At 43.4% G+C, this 17,643-nt stretch overlaps 1 protein-coding gene across 2 annotated transcripts; it reads right to left on the reverse strand.

The window, feature by feature from the left end:
• Positions 1–550: 550 nt before the first annotated feature.
• On the reverse strand, positions 551–17,593 carry LOC121575005 (zinc fingers and homeoboxes protein 3-like). Of its 2 annotated transcripts, XM_045222957.1 has the most exons (4): positions 17,370–17,593; positions 5,579–5,705; positions 2,418–5,360; positions 551–1,825 (listed from the first exon to the last, which is right to left on the reverse strand). In XM_045222957.1, the coding sequence occupies exons 3-4, from the start codon at positions 5,141–5,143 to the stop codon at positions 1,792–1,794; spliced, it is 2,760 nt and encodes a 919-aa protein (XP_045078892.1). In that variant the 5' UTR covers positions 5,144–5,360; positions 5,579–5,705; positions 17,370–17,593; the 3' UTR covers positions 551–1,791. The 2 variants fall into 2 exon arrangements, with proteins under 2 accessions (XP_045078892.1, XP_045078891.1); XM_045222956.1 differs by lacking the exon at positions 5,579–5,705.
• Positions 17,594–17,643: the final 50 nt, after the last annotated feature.

Consider the following 17,643-nt stretch of genomic DNA (forward strand, 5'->3'; position numbering starts at 1 on the left):
AAGTAGCTAGTGATTAGGCCTTGTTAGATTTTGGTGTCTGAGATCAAGCTGTTCATATTGACATAGGCCTACACAAGCAATTTTTGTATGGCTCTGATTACAACTTGCCAATATAGTACACTGGAAATAATGATTATAGACAAATCTGCTGCCATGGCAGCAAACCTAAATTTCTGTAACCAATTGATTTTTCTTGTTGGCATGTAGTTAAGAGAGAAGTGTATCAACTTGTCCTCTACCAGTAGATGGCACTACCTGTGTTAAAAAGAAAACCTGCCAATTTTGCATGTTTGCCAATTCTTCAACGCAATTTATGTAAATGAATGAATACACACATAAATATCCAATGGCACCTTGAATTAAATAGCAAATTTCATGTTCTATAATAATCATTCTACAGGTGTGATCGCTTTTAATGTGGCAGTAAAAACAAGTAAACCGTTTCTCAGTGAGTATTTATTCTGTAAAGATTCAGAAGTGTAGAAAGGATGATACAACAGTGCTTTATGATCAAACTATTTCATAAAAGTTAAAGTGATCATAACACAAGTCCAGATTTCTATTCATCTTTATTTTTCTAACCAAAATAAATTGCTAACATTCAACACAAGTGCATACACTGCTGGTAGGAGATCGCCTCCAATTTGGATGGTATAGCACCGTTCTTCGCTATTTAGCAGCTTATCAGAGATGCAGCTTTGTAGGATTCATGTAGTGACTATGTACGTTTATATGAAAATTCAGAAGAGTGAAAAGATCTCATTTGGCTCTCTAGCTAGCACAAGATCTACCCTCTGTGTCCTCCAGGGCATTTGATCAAATTGACCTTTATTTTATAACATTTGCCAGTAATTCTATTTTATATTATTACAGCTGAATGTTTTCCAAGAATACAGAAGCAGCATATTTAACTTTAATGCACTGGCACCTTGTTTTGATCACAGCAGCTGGAAAGCTATAAGTGATGGGCAGACAGGTCATATCAATGCATGGACAGACTAAGGCAACGTTTGCGTGACAGGCTTCTTTTATGGTTGGGTTTGCAGATGAAGCCAGGGCAGTTTATTGATTTTGTCAGCGCTCTGTCAATATCTTTACTCTGGGGCAGTGTGGTTTTAGCATTGCTGTCTGCTAGTGCATTGTATTGTTTGTTGCGTATAGCTGAACTGTTAAGTGATCACCAACATTTATACAGAGCTAAATAAAACAAGGCTCAATTGCTTCTGGACTTACAGTGACTATAGAAGAAGATTAAGAATTTATTTTTTGTATTTTTATAATGTACGGAGAAAAGTAAAATTCAAGGCATTGAAGTACTGGTTGCTAAAAAAGTAAAAAATATCACAAAGCCAACAATAACATCTCCTAGACACTTCTCATTTTGTCCAGTCAACAAAAAGCCTCTATAGTGCAGTTTCAATCATACTGTACATCTCATTATCCCTCTCCCATCTTCCCTCATTCAAGTCAGTTGTCCAGACAGTGTGCGCCTTCTTTCTGTCTCATCCGGCTTACCGCCCTCTATATGCACCATACCATTCCCCACATGACCACAAAGAAGCATGAAGAAAGGCTTGAAGATCACAGGACTCAAAGGTGAGAAGTTCTTTCTTTAGAGGATGGCAGGAAGTGATGGTATAAGAGGAAAGTGTGGGGGGGGTATTCACAGTTACAGTCCAATGGTCCAGCTACAATCACATCTGCTGTCATAATGAACACACCAGACCATGGCCATCTGTAAAGCCGGACAGCCAACCCATCCTTTACCCCCAATAGGTTTGGGTCACTCCATCAGACTTCAAGAAGCTCTATCCTCAGATGATCCCTGAAAACAAACAGGCATTAGTACAATATTGTTCTGATTAAATTACATTTTCCATGAATACATGTTATATTAAGTATCTTTAGAATCAGCACCGTTAACAGATAGTAGGAAATCAGAGACTTCGGTAACAGCTGACTCACAAAAGACAATTGTCATGATTTATTCAAATATATTAGCACTCTCTCTTAATCTATAATTCAATGGCCCAGACTCCAACTCTTCTAAAAATAGCTTCTTAATACACAGACCTTTGATTGTCTGTATAAGCTACTCTGTATGAGTACCCACACTCCCTCCCCGGGTTTATTTTTCAGACATCACACAGTAACAACTACAAACATAACTTACATTTTTTCTTTAACTTAACTTTTCAGTTTACAAAGCCCTAAATAAATAATATCCTGTATCAGAACAATATTTAGCTACTGTAGAAATCAACAGTATAGTTTTGACATATTATATGATGGCCAAGGAGCAATAATAACCTTTGAAAAATGATCATCATTCTCAAAGAGTCAAACAACTGACCTAACATGAATTCCATGAAGGTATGAGTCATTTTCATTAGACAACGGTAACTGATAGAACTCACCTGGCCTCCGCCTGCTGCTCCCCAAAGGCCTGGCTGCTAACTGGCTGAGGGTGGTCCTCCTCCCTCTCTGCCCAGTGACCATGTAGTCCTTCTGCCTCCCCTGTCTCCACAGCTCTCCCTCTCTGCCCAGTCTCCTCTGGCCCTGTTGCACTCAGCAGCGGCCTCTGTGTGTCTGCGCCCCACCAGAATCCCAGCTGCCCTGAGTGCAGCCCCTTAGGTCCTCCATCAAGCTGCTTGTTCACCTCCTGCTCCACTAGTTTCCTATTAACCTCCTGAGGATCGATCAGTGACCCTGCGTCGGAGTCTCTGTGGCCCTTTCCTTCCTCTCCCTCTGCTGGTAGGCACTGGTAGCCCTCCAGCCATTTCAGCTGGCCGTTATTGTGGATGTAGCGGTTGTCGCTGAACCAGCGGACCACCTCTGGATTTGGCAGGCCCGTCATGATACTCAGCTCCTCGTACTGCTGGCTGCTGGGCCACCGTGTGCTGGTGAATGCCTGCCTCAAAAGGTGCACCTGATGGGGGCTTTTCTTGGACGGGTGTGACGGGTCTGAGACATGTGTCTCAGACTTGAGCTCTGGAGGGAAGGCCTCTAAACCAGGTTTGGCAGTTGGATCGCTCACCATGAGCCTCTGCAGGTTGATCTTGATGGGGTCAACTTTTACTTCAGGGCAGGTTCTGTCGTCCCCAAAATGGTCATCCTCTTTGATAAGCTGCCGCAGGACTGACATAGCTTCCATAGGAACCTCCTTGATGCATTTGCCATCCTTTATGATAGATATGCTGCTACTGCTGCTTTTGCTAATGACACTGATGCTGGTGTTTTCATTTTGGGCTTTGCTAGCAAGGTTCAGGTTGTTGACACTATCATTATTTCTAGTGCTGGAGTAGCCACTGCTAATACTGCCATTGTGGATATTGTTGTTACTTCTGTTATCATCGCTCTTTGTTGATGGGTACTGATCCTGGTTAGCTGTGTTGCCGTTGCTATGAATGTTATAGGTGATAACGTTAGGTTTGCTGGTGTTACTCATGATCACTTTACCTTTGTTGCTGCTGCTGCTGAAGCCTTCCAAGACAGATGGTATGCTAAAATGTCTGTTGCTTTGATTGTTTGGTTTGTCATGGCTGTCAGTGCTACAATCATCTTTATTGCCAATGTTGGAGGAGCAACTGACAATGTTGTTGCTGGAACTGCTGTTGTTGATTGGTTTCCTAGTGCCATGGTCTCCGCCGTTACTACTAATGGAGGAGTTACTACTAATGCTGCTGCTGCTACTGCAACTACTACTATTACTGCTACTTCTGCCGCTGGTGCTAATGACACAACTGTTGCCCAACCTCAGAGCAACAGTCTTGTCAGACTCCAGGCTGGGCACAGTAGTGGGGATATTGTTCCTGGCCACTACCTGTGTTGTTCTGCTGACTACAGTCTGATATTTCGGGGGGATCATGGTTGGGGCAGCATAAGAGACCCTAGTGGTAACCGGGTGACCATCGGCTGACATGCAAGCCGAAGTGGATACGACTCCAGTATGCCTGCTCACTAAACTGCCATGGGGCACCCTGGCAGCCTGGTGGCTGGGGCCCACTGGAGCAGGTTGGGCATGGACAGTGTGATGGGTCACAATGTGATTTGTGTGCCGTTGCTTGGGGGGCTGTTTTTGTGGTGCTGCTCCTTGGAAGACTGTGTTGAACATCTTCCTCCTGGCCTCCTCTATCTCCTCAGGGGACCAGCTGATCCCCTGTTTGAGTCTCTGGGCAGTGAACCACAGTTTGATCTGCTCCTCTGGCCAATCAGAGACCACAGTCAGGTAGCAGAGCTCAGCTTTGGTCGGGTAGGGGAACTTGCCAAAGGAAGTCTTGAGAAAGCTGCTGGTGTCCATGGCAGCATCATAAGTGGGGATGCTGCTCAGGGGAATCATCACCTTTGGAAGGTTTTTGCTGGAATCGGAGGATGAGAAGGTGGGAGGGCTGTGCTGGTGATAGTCTTGATTGGGCACTGTTGTTGTTATTACATGAGTGACAGGGTTTCTCAACATGGCAGCGCCACCGGTCCCACTGAGAGACCCATTCTGTAGTTCAGGCACATTCGTCAACATGGTGGGGTCTGCCCGCTCCATTTTCTTCCCAGTGTCTATCCTCCGCACCTCCACCGTGTGAGAGACCACAATCTTCTTGTGCTCTCCCTTGGCCTTCATCACCCTCACTATAGGAGTTTTAGTGAGGGAGATTGCTGTGTCGCTCGAGTCCTCCCCATTGGTCGTGAACAGGCTCTGCTCCACGGTGGTCGCACCATCTCTCTTCCTGACATGCAGGGATGCAGTGACAGAGCCCCCTGACACCCCAGGGTGGGCTTTAGCATTGTGCAGGGCCAGAGCCTCAAACCTGACCACTGACACACCACAGTTCAGGCAGGAGAAGCTGGGTTGGGCCCTGAAGTCTATGTGGCAGTTGTGCAGGTGATCCAAAAAGTAGTTCAGCTCTCTGGACCCAAAGCGGCAGGGTGGGCAGCTGTATGTGCTACCTTTCTGCCATCGGTCTCCCCTTTCAGGTCTGGAGGAATCATGGGAGAAATGACCTCTGTCTTCTCCAGATATACTGAGGATGCTGTCCTCTGGGATTGTGGGTAGGAGCTCAGGGAGGCAGCCAAGTATGATCTCCTCGCGCATGTGTTTGCTTTTGGATGTGATCATACAGGGCACTGTTGACTTCCTCTTGCTGGCCATTGTATTGTAGCTGTGTGTAGATGATGGGTGACTGACTGGTTGTCCGGTATGGTAACAGAGGGTGGGTGGTTTGTGGATAGGGCTGAGAGTTTAAGTGTCATGGGCCAGCCGCGATGACATCACAGTGTTGCTTCATGTTTGTCCTCAGCTTCTGGGACTCCTCTCACACGACGAGTTAGGGTTAGACAGTGGGCTGTTTTAGCAGCTCACTGGGAACCTATAAGAGAGAAAACAGAAAAAATATGTGATGAGGTAAATCATTCATTATAAGAATACAACCACACACAATTGGTTATTAGCTATTTAGTTCTTTAGTTATTTTTACACTGTCAGTAAAAAAATGATGGTTGTATCCTATCCTTCTATATGGGTCCTTTAACCCCCCATCCATACCATCAGCGAGTGTCTAATGAGTATCCTGATCATGAGCCTCACCTTGGATGAGAGCCACTGTTCACATATTTACGATGAGGTATGGTATGCGTGTTGGCACACACACACATCCATGCAGAGGCTTCATGCCCATAGGGGACACTCGGGCACATGCACCCTCAGATTTCTCCTGTTTAAGAAAAATGTATTTATTTAAAATTACTTTTCTCTCTGTAATACTACCAGGCACCTAGCAATTTTATGAAGTTGGCTTTAACTATCCCAGATAGGTTGCCAACCTCATAACTAGCTACCAAGAAGCCATTTCAGGCTATCAATCAAGTTAGAGTAGCTAGCTTGTATAACTATTTTAGATGGCATGCCTGCTGGCAAGGTTGGTAGACTTTAGAAAAGCAAGCAATAACTAAATGTAATGAATAAGTTTATCAATCTTTTACCCAGATTTTTGCAGAGATGCAGAGAAGCATCGTTAGTTTCTTTTTTTTTAAAGAACCACCAGTCGGGAGGATACAGACAGCTCAAGAAGTATGCATTGAATTAAGCATAATGATTATGGCTCTAGATTGTAGGAAGAAGCTGTTTGAAAGATGCTAAATTCTCAGACTTCAGGACTGGGGGCCTATCCCCCTTCCAGACCGACCCCCAGCCATCCTCATGTACTTTGTGCCCCTCTAATTTGTGGGGTGCATGACGCCCCTGCATCCATGAATACCCCTCTGTAAATATACCCCCTTTGTACTGTAAAATACTCACGCATGACGTTCCTCACAATTGCTTAAAATGTCACATATGCACGCACACCACAATGCAGTTTGAAGATTTTTCAGGACAAAGGTCAGTGTTTTCCGCTTATTCTGTTTTTACAGTTACAGTGCCTTCAGAAAGTATTCAGACCACTTGACCGTTTCCACATTTTGTTCCGTTACAGCTTTATTCTAAAAAAAACCAAACTTTTATTTAATTCCTCAATCTACACACAATACCCCATAATGACAAAGCAAAAATAGGTTTTAATACATTTTTGCAAATGTATTACAAATAAAAAACTGAAATATCACATTTACATAAGTATTCAGACCCTTCACTCAGTACCTTGTTGAAGAACATTTGGCAGCGATTACAGCATCGAGTCTTCTTGGGTATGACGCTACAAGCTTGGCACACCTGTATTTGGGGAGTTTCTCCCATTCTTCTCTGCAGATCCTCTAAACTCTGTCAGGTTGGATGGGGAGCGTTGCTGCACAGCTGATTTCAGGTCTCTCCAGAGATGTTTGATCAGGTTCAAGTCCGGGCTCTGGCTGGGCCACTCAAGGACATTCAGAGACTTGTCCTGAAGCCACTCCTGCGTTGTCTTGGCTGTGTGCTTAGGGTTGTTATCCTGTTGGAAGGTGAACCTTCACCCCAGTCTGAGGTCCTGAGTGCTCTGGAGCAGGTTTTCATCAAGGATCTCTCTGTACTTTGCTCCGTTAATCTTTGCCTCGATCCCGACTAGTCTCCCGGTCCGTGCCGCTGAAGAACATCCCCACAGCATGATGCTGCCACCACCATGCTTCACCGTATAGATGGTGCCAGGTTTCCTCCAGACGTGACGCTTGGCATTCAGGCCAAAGTGTTCAATCTTGGTTTCATCAGACCAGATAATCTTGTTTCTCATGATCTGAGAGTCTTAAGGTGCCTTTTGGCGGGCCTTTTACTGAGGAGTGGCTTCCGTCTGGCCACTCTACCATAAAGGCCTGATTGGTGGAGTGCTGCAGAGATGGTTGTGCTTCTGGAAGTTTATCCCATTTCCACAGAGGAACTCTAGAGCTCTATCAGAGTGACCATCGGGTTCTTGGTCACCTCCCTGACCAAGGCCCTTCTCCCCCGATTGCTGCGTTTGGCTGGGCTACGAGCTCTAGGAAGAGTCTTGGTGGTTCCAAACTTCTTCCATTTAAGAATGATGGAGGCCACTGTGTCCTTGGGGACCTTCAAACATTTTTTGGTACCCTTCCCCAGATCTGTGACACGTCACAGACAATTCCTTCGACCTCATGGCTTGGTTTTTGCTCTGACATGCACTGTCAACTGTGGGACCTTATACAGACAGGTGTGTGCCTTTCCAAATCATGTCCAATCAATTGAATTTACCACAGGTGGACTCCAATCAAGTTGTAGAAACATCTCAAGGATGTACAATGAGTCTCATAGCAAAGGGTCTGAATACTTATGTAAATAAGGTATTTCTGTTTTACTTTTAATACATTTGCTAAAATTTCTAAAAAACTATTTTCACTTTGTCATTATGGGGTATTGTGGGTAGATTGCTGAGGATTTCAATTTTATTTAATCAATTTTAGAATAAGGCTGTAATGTAACAAAATGTGGAAAAAGTAAAGGGGTCTGAATACTTTCCGAAGGCACTGTATGTAGCTAAATATCTCATTATGATTGTTACTCTGGGCACTCTATCATATTTAACAACATTCTGAGCACAAAAACAGAATCTGAATGTGAGAACACAAATTTGCTTCTCTTACTCGCTGCACTCTTGGTGAACCCTACCCTCCCCACACATGTTCTCTCCCTTTCTCTCTCTCTCCCTCTCTCTGACTCTCTTGCTGTGAATTTGTTGATGTGGTGTTGAAAACTGCTCTTGATCCATCTAGTTTTTACAGAGATATCATGATGCTTTGGTAGATAGCTGATACCTGTCTCTCTTTGGGAAATGTTCATCATCATCATCATCATGTGCCGCTCTCAGTACTTTAAACTATTTATTACAAGGAGTGTTATTACATAATATATTACAATCTAGCCCACTGCTCAGTATGCAGAATGAGCACACTATTACATTCAAGGAATCTTAAGTCAAATTATTACCAGTCATCCACATTCTCTTGAACATGGATATACTCCTAAAACAAAACGATACGTCTTCAGCCAGTGAATGTATGCATTCACCATGGCCTGCTGGTTGGTAAATAAAAAATGAACCTGTTCCAGAATTTAAAATCCCAAATGGCTGCCCACAATACATGCTGTTCCCAGACGGGCCGTGACGTCATTTTTGTAACTGCCTCTTTTTATTTATTTCGACTAAAAACACCCAAAAAAACTAGGTCACCAGCATTTTATGCAGTAATCCCGGCTCGCTGCATCCAGACGTGGGCATTTGCTGTATGGTTAGCCAGCGGAGAGGTCATGATACTTTCCGACGGCACACAATTAACCCCTGATGAGGACAGCAGGTTTAGTGAGTGCATTCCATTGAGACGTAGGCTACAGCTCTCATGCAAGAGAGTCTGGTCTTCTCATGCTCATCTAATAAAATGTGATGCTATGGTTTTAGTATAGTGTGGACAGGGGACAGGCAGCCGATCAAGTTAAGTGACTAGTTATGATAACGTAGTTAATGGACAAATCCACACAAAAAAAAACGATCTTTTGGTGTTTTTTCATTAGTCCACTGTTGATACTGTCCCAAAATGGCAGCCAAGCGCGAGTGCTCAGTGTAGCCTTTTATCATCTAGACTTTTAGGACGTGTGTGAGTTCGCTAGTTCCATTCAAAAAGTTTCCTAAAGTAGCCTGTCTAGACTCCATCTCTTAATGATAAATAATATAACTGAAATTAGTATAACAAAATTATGATGATCAGCACATGTGCGAGGAATGATGACAGTTGTCTTGAAAGCACCATCAGACTAGCAAAGTGTCACTTGCCACATCATCATGATGATGCGTTTTGCATTATATGATGCAATCATGATGATGTGGCAAGTGACGAATGGTGTTTTCAAGACACCTGGGAACTCTGAAAAAAACAAGGTTGAATCATGACGTCAGTGATCTTCAGGTCAGAACGTCAGAGCTCTAGAAAGATGCCTGAGTTTCCGGCTTGGAATTCCAAGTTGGATGACCATTCAAAACTATTTTTCCCAGTCTGAAAAATCGTTCCCAGTTTCCTGTTTCAAGTTGTCTTGAACACACTGAAGTCGGAAGTCAGAGATTTCCGAGTTCCTAGTTGTTTTGAATGCTGCAAATGTGCTTTTTGAAAGTCCAATATCTTGACAACTTGACTGCTGACATGCAAAACAAAATATAGTTTTAGTGGATTTTTCCTTTAACCATTACTGCTTCATCTTAACTGAACATTTTTCACAATTGTGAGTGAAATTTCGCAGACTTCTCATAGATTCTCATAGGGAGGAGGTCAGAGTCCTGGCTGTGTGGTACCAGGATAACAACCTCTCCCTCAACGTGATCAAGACAAAGGAGATTATTGTGGACCACAGGAAAATAAGGACCCAGCACGCCCACATTCTCATCGACGAGGCTGTAGTGGAGCAGGTTGAGAGCTTCAAGTTCCTTGGTGTCCACATCACCAACAAACACACCAAGACAGTTGTGAAGAGGGCACGACAAAGCCTATTCCCCCTCAGGAGACTGAAAAGATTTGGCATGGGTCCTCAGATCCTCAAAAAGTTACACAGCTTCACCATTGAGCGCATCCTAACTGGTTGCATCACTGCCTGGTATAGCAACTGCTCGGCCTCCGACCGCAAAGCGCTACAGAGGGTAGTGCGTACGGCCCAGTATATCACTGGGCCAAGCTTCCTGTCATCCAGGACCTCTATACCAGGCGGTGTCAGAGGAAGGCCCTAAAAATTGTCAAAGACTACAGCCACCCTAGTCATAGACTGTTCTCTCTGCTACTGCACGTCAAGCGGTACCGGAGCGCCAAGTCTAGGTCCAAAAGTCTTAACAGCTTCTACCCCAAGCCATAACACTCCTGAACAGCTAATCAAATGGCTACCCGGACTATTTGCATTGTCCCCCCCCCCACCTCCTCTTTTACGCTGCTGCTACTCTCTGTTTATTATTACTAACTGTAAGTCGCTCTGGATAAGAGCGTCTGCTAAATGACGTAAATGTAAATGTAATTATCTATGCATAGTCACTTTAACTATACCTACAGTTGAAGTCGGAAGTTTACATACACTTAGGTTGAAGTCATTCAAATTTGTTTTTCAACAACTCCACACATTTCTTGTTAACAAACTATAGTTTTGGCAAGTCGGTTAGGACATCTACTTTGTGCATGACACAAGTAATTTTTCCAACTATTGTTTACAGACAGATTATTTCACTTATAATTCACTGTATCACAATTCCAGTGGGTCAGAAGTTTACATACACTAAGTTGACTGTGCCTTTAAAAAGCTTGGAAAATGTCATGGCTTTAGAAGCTTCTGATAGGCTAATTTACATCATTTGAGTCAATTGGAGGTGTACCTGTGGATGTACTTCAAACTCAGTGCCTCTTTGCTTGACAAAATAAATCAGCCAAGACCTCAGAAAAAAATTGTAGACCTCCACAAGTCTGGTTCATCCTTGGGTGCAATTTCCAAACGCCTGAAGGTACTACGTTCATCTGTACAAACAATAATAATAATATGACATTTAGCAGACGCTTTTATCCAAAGCGACTTACAGTCATGTGTGCATACATTTTTGTGTATGAGTGGTCCCGGGGATCGAACCCACTACCCTGGCGTTACAAGCGCCGTGCTCTACCAATTGAGCTACAGAGGACCATACAATAGTACGCAAGTATAAAAACCATGGGATCACACAGCCGTCATACCGCTCAGGAAGGAGACGCGTTCTGTCTCCTAGAGATGAACGTACTTTGGTGCGAAAAGTGCAAATCTATCCCAGAACAACAGCAAAGGACCCTGTGAAGATGCTGGAGGAAACAGGTACAAATGTATCTATATTCACAGTAAAACAAGTCCTATATCGACATAACCTGAAAGGCTGCTCAGCAAGGAAGAAGCCACTGCTCCAAAACCGCCATAAAAAAGCCAGACTACGGTTTGCAACTGCACATTGGGATAATAATCGTACTTTTTGGAGAAATGTCCTCTGGTCTGATGAAACAAAAATAAAACTGTTTGGCCATAATGACCATCGTTATGTTTGGAGGAAAAAGGGGGTGCTTGCAAGCCGAAAAACACCATCCCAACCGTGAAGCATGGGGGTGGCAGCATCATGCTGTGGGGGTGCTTTGCTGCAGGAGGGACTGGTGCACTTCACTAAATAGATGGCATCATGAGGAAGGAAAATTATGTGGATATATTGATGCAACATCTCAAGATATCAGTCAGGAAGCTTGGTCGCAAGTGGGTCTTCCAAATGGACAATGACCCCAAGCATACTTCCAAAGTTGTGGCAAAATGGCTTAAGGACAACAAAGTCAAGGTATTGGAGTGGCCATCACAAAGCCCTGGGCAGAACTGAAAAAGTGTGTGCGAGCAAGGAGGCTTACAAACTTGACTCAGTTACACCAGCTCTGTCAGGAGGAATGGGCCAAAATTCACCCAACTTATTGTGGGAAGCTTGTGGAAGGCTACCCGAAACGTTTGACCCAAGTTAAACTATTTAAAGGCAATGCTACCAAATAATAATTGAGTGTATGTAAACTTCTGACCCACTGGCAATGTGATGAAATAAATAAAAGCTGAAATAAATAATTATCTTAAAATAAAGTGGTGATCCTAACTGACCTAAGACAGGGACTTTGTACTAGGATTAAAATGGCAGGAATTGTGAAAAACTGAGTTTAAATGTATTTGGCTAAGGTGTATGTAAACTTCAACTGTACATCTACATATTACCATAATTACCTCGACTAACCTGTGCCCCCACACATTGACTCTGTACCCCCTGTATTTAGCTACTGTTATTTTACTGCTTTTATTTTTTACTTCTCTATTGTTTACTTAAGACATTTTTTTCTTAAAACTGCATTGTTGGTTAAGGGCTTGTAAGTAAGCATTTCACTCTAAGGTCTACACCTGTTGTATTCGGCGTATGTGACAAATAAAATTTGATTTGATTTAATGCAAAGGCCATGCCATTTACAGAAATACGATGTGATGGAAAATAATGTTATCTGAGCACTAAAAGATTATTTTATGTAACCTGTGTGGACGTGGTCCAGGACAGGAGTACTGTGCTGAGAGATATCCTAGTGGCAAGACAACCTTTGCCCTGGTATCTCTCCTCCGAAAACATTAAATTCCCTGCATGACAAACCCAAGACAGGCCAAAAGTTTAGCAAGGGTACATAAAGAACCAGGTCACCTATCAAAATAATGGGGTGCATTATCTAGTGAGCAAGATGTGCGATCAGACACAAGACAAGGGCTTTCCAGACAGGGACTGGAGCCAATGAATGTTGCACTCTGAAAAGAGGGGCCTCGTGTTTCAGCGCTGAAGGAAACGACTCAGACGAGCACCGTCTCCCGGTGTGTCGTATGTCCCGATACTGGCACTGGCTCTATGGCTGAGATGAAAAGAGTTTCATCTCCGTAGACCTGGGGAGTACTGATCTGAACTGAGGCAAAGTGACAGAGCTCTCAGAACACCTCCGCTCACTCTTCACAAGCAAAGTCCTCGTGTTACCTTGTGTGCTCAACTCAGCCAGCATGATTTCATTTCAAGCAACTACTTCATGTTTGGCTTTTTATAATAAAATGTTAAGAAGCAATGTGGCTTCATATCTGAAGGGATGTGAAGTGGTACACATTCAATAAAATAGCCCACAGGCACTCGTGCAGTTGACATTTACAAACAGATTGGTATTTGCAATGCCATGTCGCTGGACACATGACTGAGGAGTGAGAGGACAGAGAAGAAGGACATAGGGAAAGCAGACCCAGACAGACAGCTGGGGTGAGAGGAGGCCATGGGTGATTATGACAGAAAGCAATGAAGTGTTTTAGTATTCCACCTCCTCCAATACATGCACACAACATAAAACACACACGCACACAACACACACCCTTCTTTCCTGTTCTCTTCTACATCGTTTTACACCAAAGCTTTCCAGTAAACAGTCTGTGATGCTGCAGTCACACAAGGGCTGAGGAGAAATCTTGGCTGTTTTATGACAACATTTGTTTTACATATATTAGCATTTCAGTGATCCATGGCTGTCTTGAAAGGCTGACAGCCTCAGCCTACTTCCCTGGTTTTGAGTTGAAAATCAACAGAAACAGCGCCAGGCATACAGCAAGTGGGTGTGGGATAGACAGAACAGCTCCTGATAGACACATCTAAACGATAGATGCCAAATGTTCATTAAATAGATTCAAGTCATGTGAATGGATCAGCTGGACATCCAAATATAAGTCAGAGACAGATAGCAATTACTGCCCTGAACAGGGAAGATGTTGGGAACAATGGCGCCTCATTTATCAGAGAAACGTGATCCAGCACCGGGAGCCTTATTCAGAAGACTGACCGTCAACTTGCCATTGTTCCATTTCCTGGATGTCTGCTGTGTCTATTATGATTTCTGTGTCTAGTAATGTGTGTTTGACTGAATGGCTGCGACTTAGTTGGCACATCATAATTCAAGTGTATTCTAATGGGTTAGTGTTTGTATGTCCATAATATCCACATGAATTACCAAGGATGTAAGTGGTTAACCCTGTGTTAATACAGTGGATCTGTCTTCAGTATCTGCTTGTTTGTATGCCCCTCAATTCTGTGTTTGACTGTGTCTTCAGGGTGTGTGTGTGTGTGTGTGTGTGTGTGTGTGTGTGTCTGTTCTATGTATTTATGTGTGTACCAGTATGTGAGTAAGTGTGTGTGAACGTGTGAATGCCTGCTGAGAGACGCAGGTGTTGTCAGTCGTCTCCTCCTCACCCCCTTACCTCCATGACTGCAGCCCGGTCCGCTGGGAGACCAGTCGGCGGTGCCACTCATGTGTTAACATTGCCATAGCAACCCCTCTCTTCTCCTTGCCCACCACACCACACACAGAGGAGTCTCTCGTCTACACCCACCACGCATCCAGACGCATGCACACACACACACACACACACACACACACACACACACACACACACACACACTAACACACACATATAAATGACCACCTTATATGCCAGGCAAAGGACAAAGTTAATCCTCCTGCTGTGCCATCTTTGAAAAGGCCAGTCTTGGCTTAGCTGTTCCGGACCATTGGGGTTGGGTGGGTCATTGGTAAAGACACCTCACAATGACAATACAGACATACCTGCTCCACTGCACAGTCCACTCTACTGATTAAGTGTTTGTGACAGTCCTCTCATAAAAGAGAAACAAGGGATATATACATTGCAAAGGACATCCTGTCAGTGTTGTCTTGTAAAATTGGCACAGAGAAGGTCTGAGGACTGAGGTATTGTAATACAGTATAATGTACACTGCCAAAGCATCTCTTGTTCTGCTCAAATGCATTTTCATGTCATCCATCACAATCTTATATTGTTCACCAAAGCCTTCCTCTATGGCCTGGCTGAATGACGGACCAAAAATGTGTGAAAGAATCCTGAGTAATGGGAGCCTATTTCTGTGTTTTTTTATGAATAACTTTCCTTCAGTTCTGTATCTGGGACTCCAGGCCATTGATTTGGCAACTTAAAAAGAAAAAGGAAGAAAAATGGCGGCGTATCGCGCATTGTCCTGTCCAACCTAAAATGGCTGACATCACAGCCTCTTGTAACTGCCAGAGCTTGGCAAATGCCAGCTCCTGCTGACCAAACCTTTATTGTACGGGACAGATAAAGTGGCAGGGGCTCTCTCCCCTCTCTAGCCTCCAGTTTTTTTCTACCACGAGTGCAGAGAAGTTTCTTTTGGTTGGAACTGAGCAAACATGCTGTCTCAGGGAGGCTTTCGGTCGCTTTGTGCCTCGATACTCCTAAGACAAAAGCAATACCATACGATGAAAAGGGGAGAATAAGACCAAACCCATACAGAGTGGTGTAGACTTTCAGACTAACAAAGCTCTGTAAGTAGTATGCTTATGGGACTATTTTTGTGAGGAGGGGGAAGTATGCTGTTATCATGAATTTGGTTGTTTGTACAGAACTGCTGGGAAATAGATCTGGTTGGCATTAGATAGCTTATTTTCCTCTCTGAACATGAGGAATGTTATACACTCTATGTCAGCTAAAACTGCAAATCACGACCATATGACCTCCTTGAGTGTGCTCTGGCAATGACTATACAGCACAGTGAAACCTAGGACACAGACGTGAAAATATTATCTGACTGGTGTCGATAGACATCAGAACATATAATCCTCAAAGCGGTATATTCGTACAGTAACTAAGGAGTGGCATCCAAGGATGTTTTTTGTAGAGTGGGGTGGGCACTCTCTGCCCATTACACTGTGTCTGTGTATACAAACACTCTCTGTTATGGCCATAACCAAAATTGTGAGCCGTCCCTAATTGTAGGGAGTCAGGATTAAAGGCAATATGCCTGGCCTCATTACAACATTTCTGAGAAGAGAGATGGAAGAACGTTCCCAGGGATCCACAAAGGGAATTTACATTCTCCCAGTGTAACCGCCTAGAAGAGTGCAACCCTCTACACAGACACACTCACTGGACCAGGCTGAACCTAGCTAGCCCAGAGGAGCCAAGCTGTGGCAGCTAGCTTGTCTAGCTTTGTATTAGTCAGTAATGAGAGACGTCTGCCAAGCATTGGAGCAGAATAAGGCTATTTTACGGACTTCATCCATCTATGTATTTTGAGGGGGCACTAATGGTAAAATTAGGTGTCTGCATATTCATTCTAGTTTAATAACCTTAAATTATATTTCATATACCACTGGTAGCATGACGTGCTCCTTCAATTCCAATGGGCACGATGCCTCTGGCTCATTGCATGTGTATGAATCACTCACATATTTCCCCTGATTAGAAGGTTGAATATTTAAACCAATAGTTTCTGGATTAATATTTTGTGCTGCTCATTCAAGAGGTAGGATACCATGTTATGGTCCAATATAATGTGTATGGACATCAGCAGTGGATGAGGTAATATTAGTCAGCACTGGGGTTCCTCCTGAATGCCTGCTGTGTCACAGGCATGATGGCCAGTTAACAGACAACACAAAATGTTATTTTACAGTGTCAATTAATTGGCTAAACATGAATAATGTGCGTGTTCTGTCTGTTTAAGTGAGATGGGAGTCGTGAGGAAGAGTTTACAGTGTGCAATATTCTGACAGTTTGACATACATTAAAAAAGACAGATCAAAACAAGATGACAGCTCCCAAAATGCAGTTCATTGCCAAGCTCTAAGCATCAACGCAAATCGGTAACATAGGAGGGAAAACAAAACAATTGTTCAATACATAGGCTAAACCAATAATGTCTGCAATGAAACATCATACATTAGCCTACTGAAGAATTGAAACGAAGGATTAACGTCGCTTTAAAATTCATAGATTAAAAAGGAGGACATTTTGGGTAGAGAATCGAGCCGGACATCTGGGTCGTCTAAATTAGACTACCAGACATCATATCCAATAAGAGTATGTATTCGTTATATAAAAAGTCCTTAGAACTTGGATATTGAACTATTCACCACTGACTCGCTCAAAAAGTAGGAGGAAATATTCAGCGTTGTGCAATAAATTAATCAGAAACGTCACATTGTAGCGTGCGAGAGGGCAAGTACAACGTTGTGTAGGCTACATTCTTGAAACTGTAACAAAAACTCAAGTTAACCCTTTCACTCCAGTAGCCTGTTGGCAAACATTGGCTCGGTGCTTAGGCTATTTGCGACTATCTTCAACTCATACTGTAGAATGAAACATATTCCCCAAAATCCTAACTCGGCACCCCCCACCTACTGTCGCCATTTTATATATTGGCGACTTCATATATACTGCCTAGACTACAGCACCAGATCAAATTCAATAGCCAGAATTGGAGTAAACAATCTGGGATTATACATAATATAATTCGAGTTATTATATTGTAGGCTACAAGGAAAAGTGGCCTTACCTTGATAGTTGGTCAGGGGTAAAATGGAATCCGACATTAATATAGAAATTAATAATATTAGATTAGCTCCGTTCGTTGCGCTTTGAGAGGAGGGTTGTGGGTCCTCTCCTCAGTTGAACCCGGTAAACTGGCGTGAACCCGTCCGACAATGACCACAGCAAGGTACATTACCTCTCCTCGCACACTGTATGGACAGAAAACAACTATGGTCCGCGGCAGGACGAGGTAGGCAAAAATTATACGGAGTGTATTTCCTATGAACACGTGATTCAGA

The sequence above is a fragment of the Coregonus clupeaformis genome, chromosome 10 (assembly GCF_020615455.1).
Source record: "Coregonus clupeaformis isolate EN_2021a chromosome 10, ASM2061545v1, whole genome shotgun sequence".
Classification (NCBI taxonomy): domain Eukaryota; kingdom Metazoa; phylum Chordata; class Actinopteri; order Salmoniformes; family Salmonidae; genus Coregonus; species Coregonus clupeaformis.

Coding starts and splice junctions, on each gene's coding strand:
- LOC121575005 (XM_045222956.1), bottom strand. CDS start 5,143: ATGGCCAGCAAGAGGAAGTCAACAGTGCCCTGTATGATCACATCCAAA. Junction 1,826..2,417: donor GAGCAGCAGGCGGAGGCCAG/GTGAGTTCTATC, acceptor GTTTGTTTTCAG/GGATCATCTGAGGATAGAGC.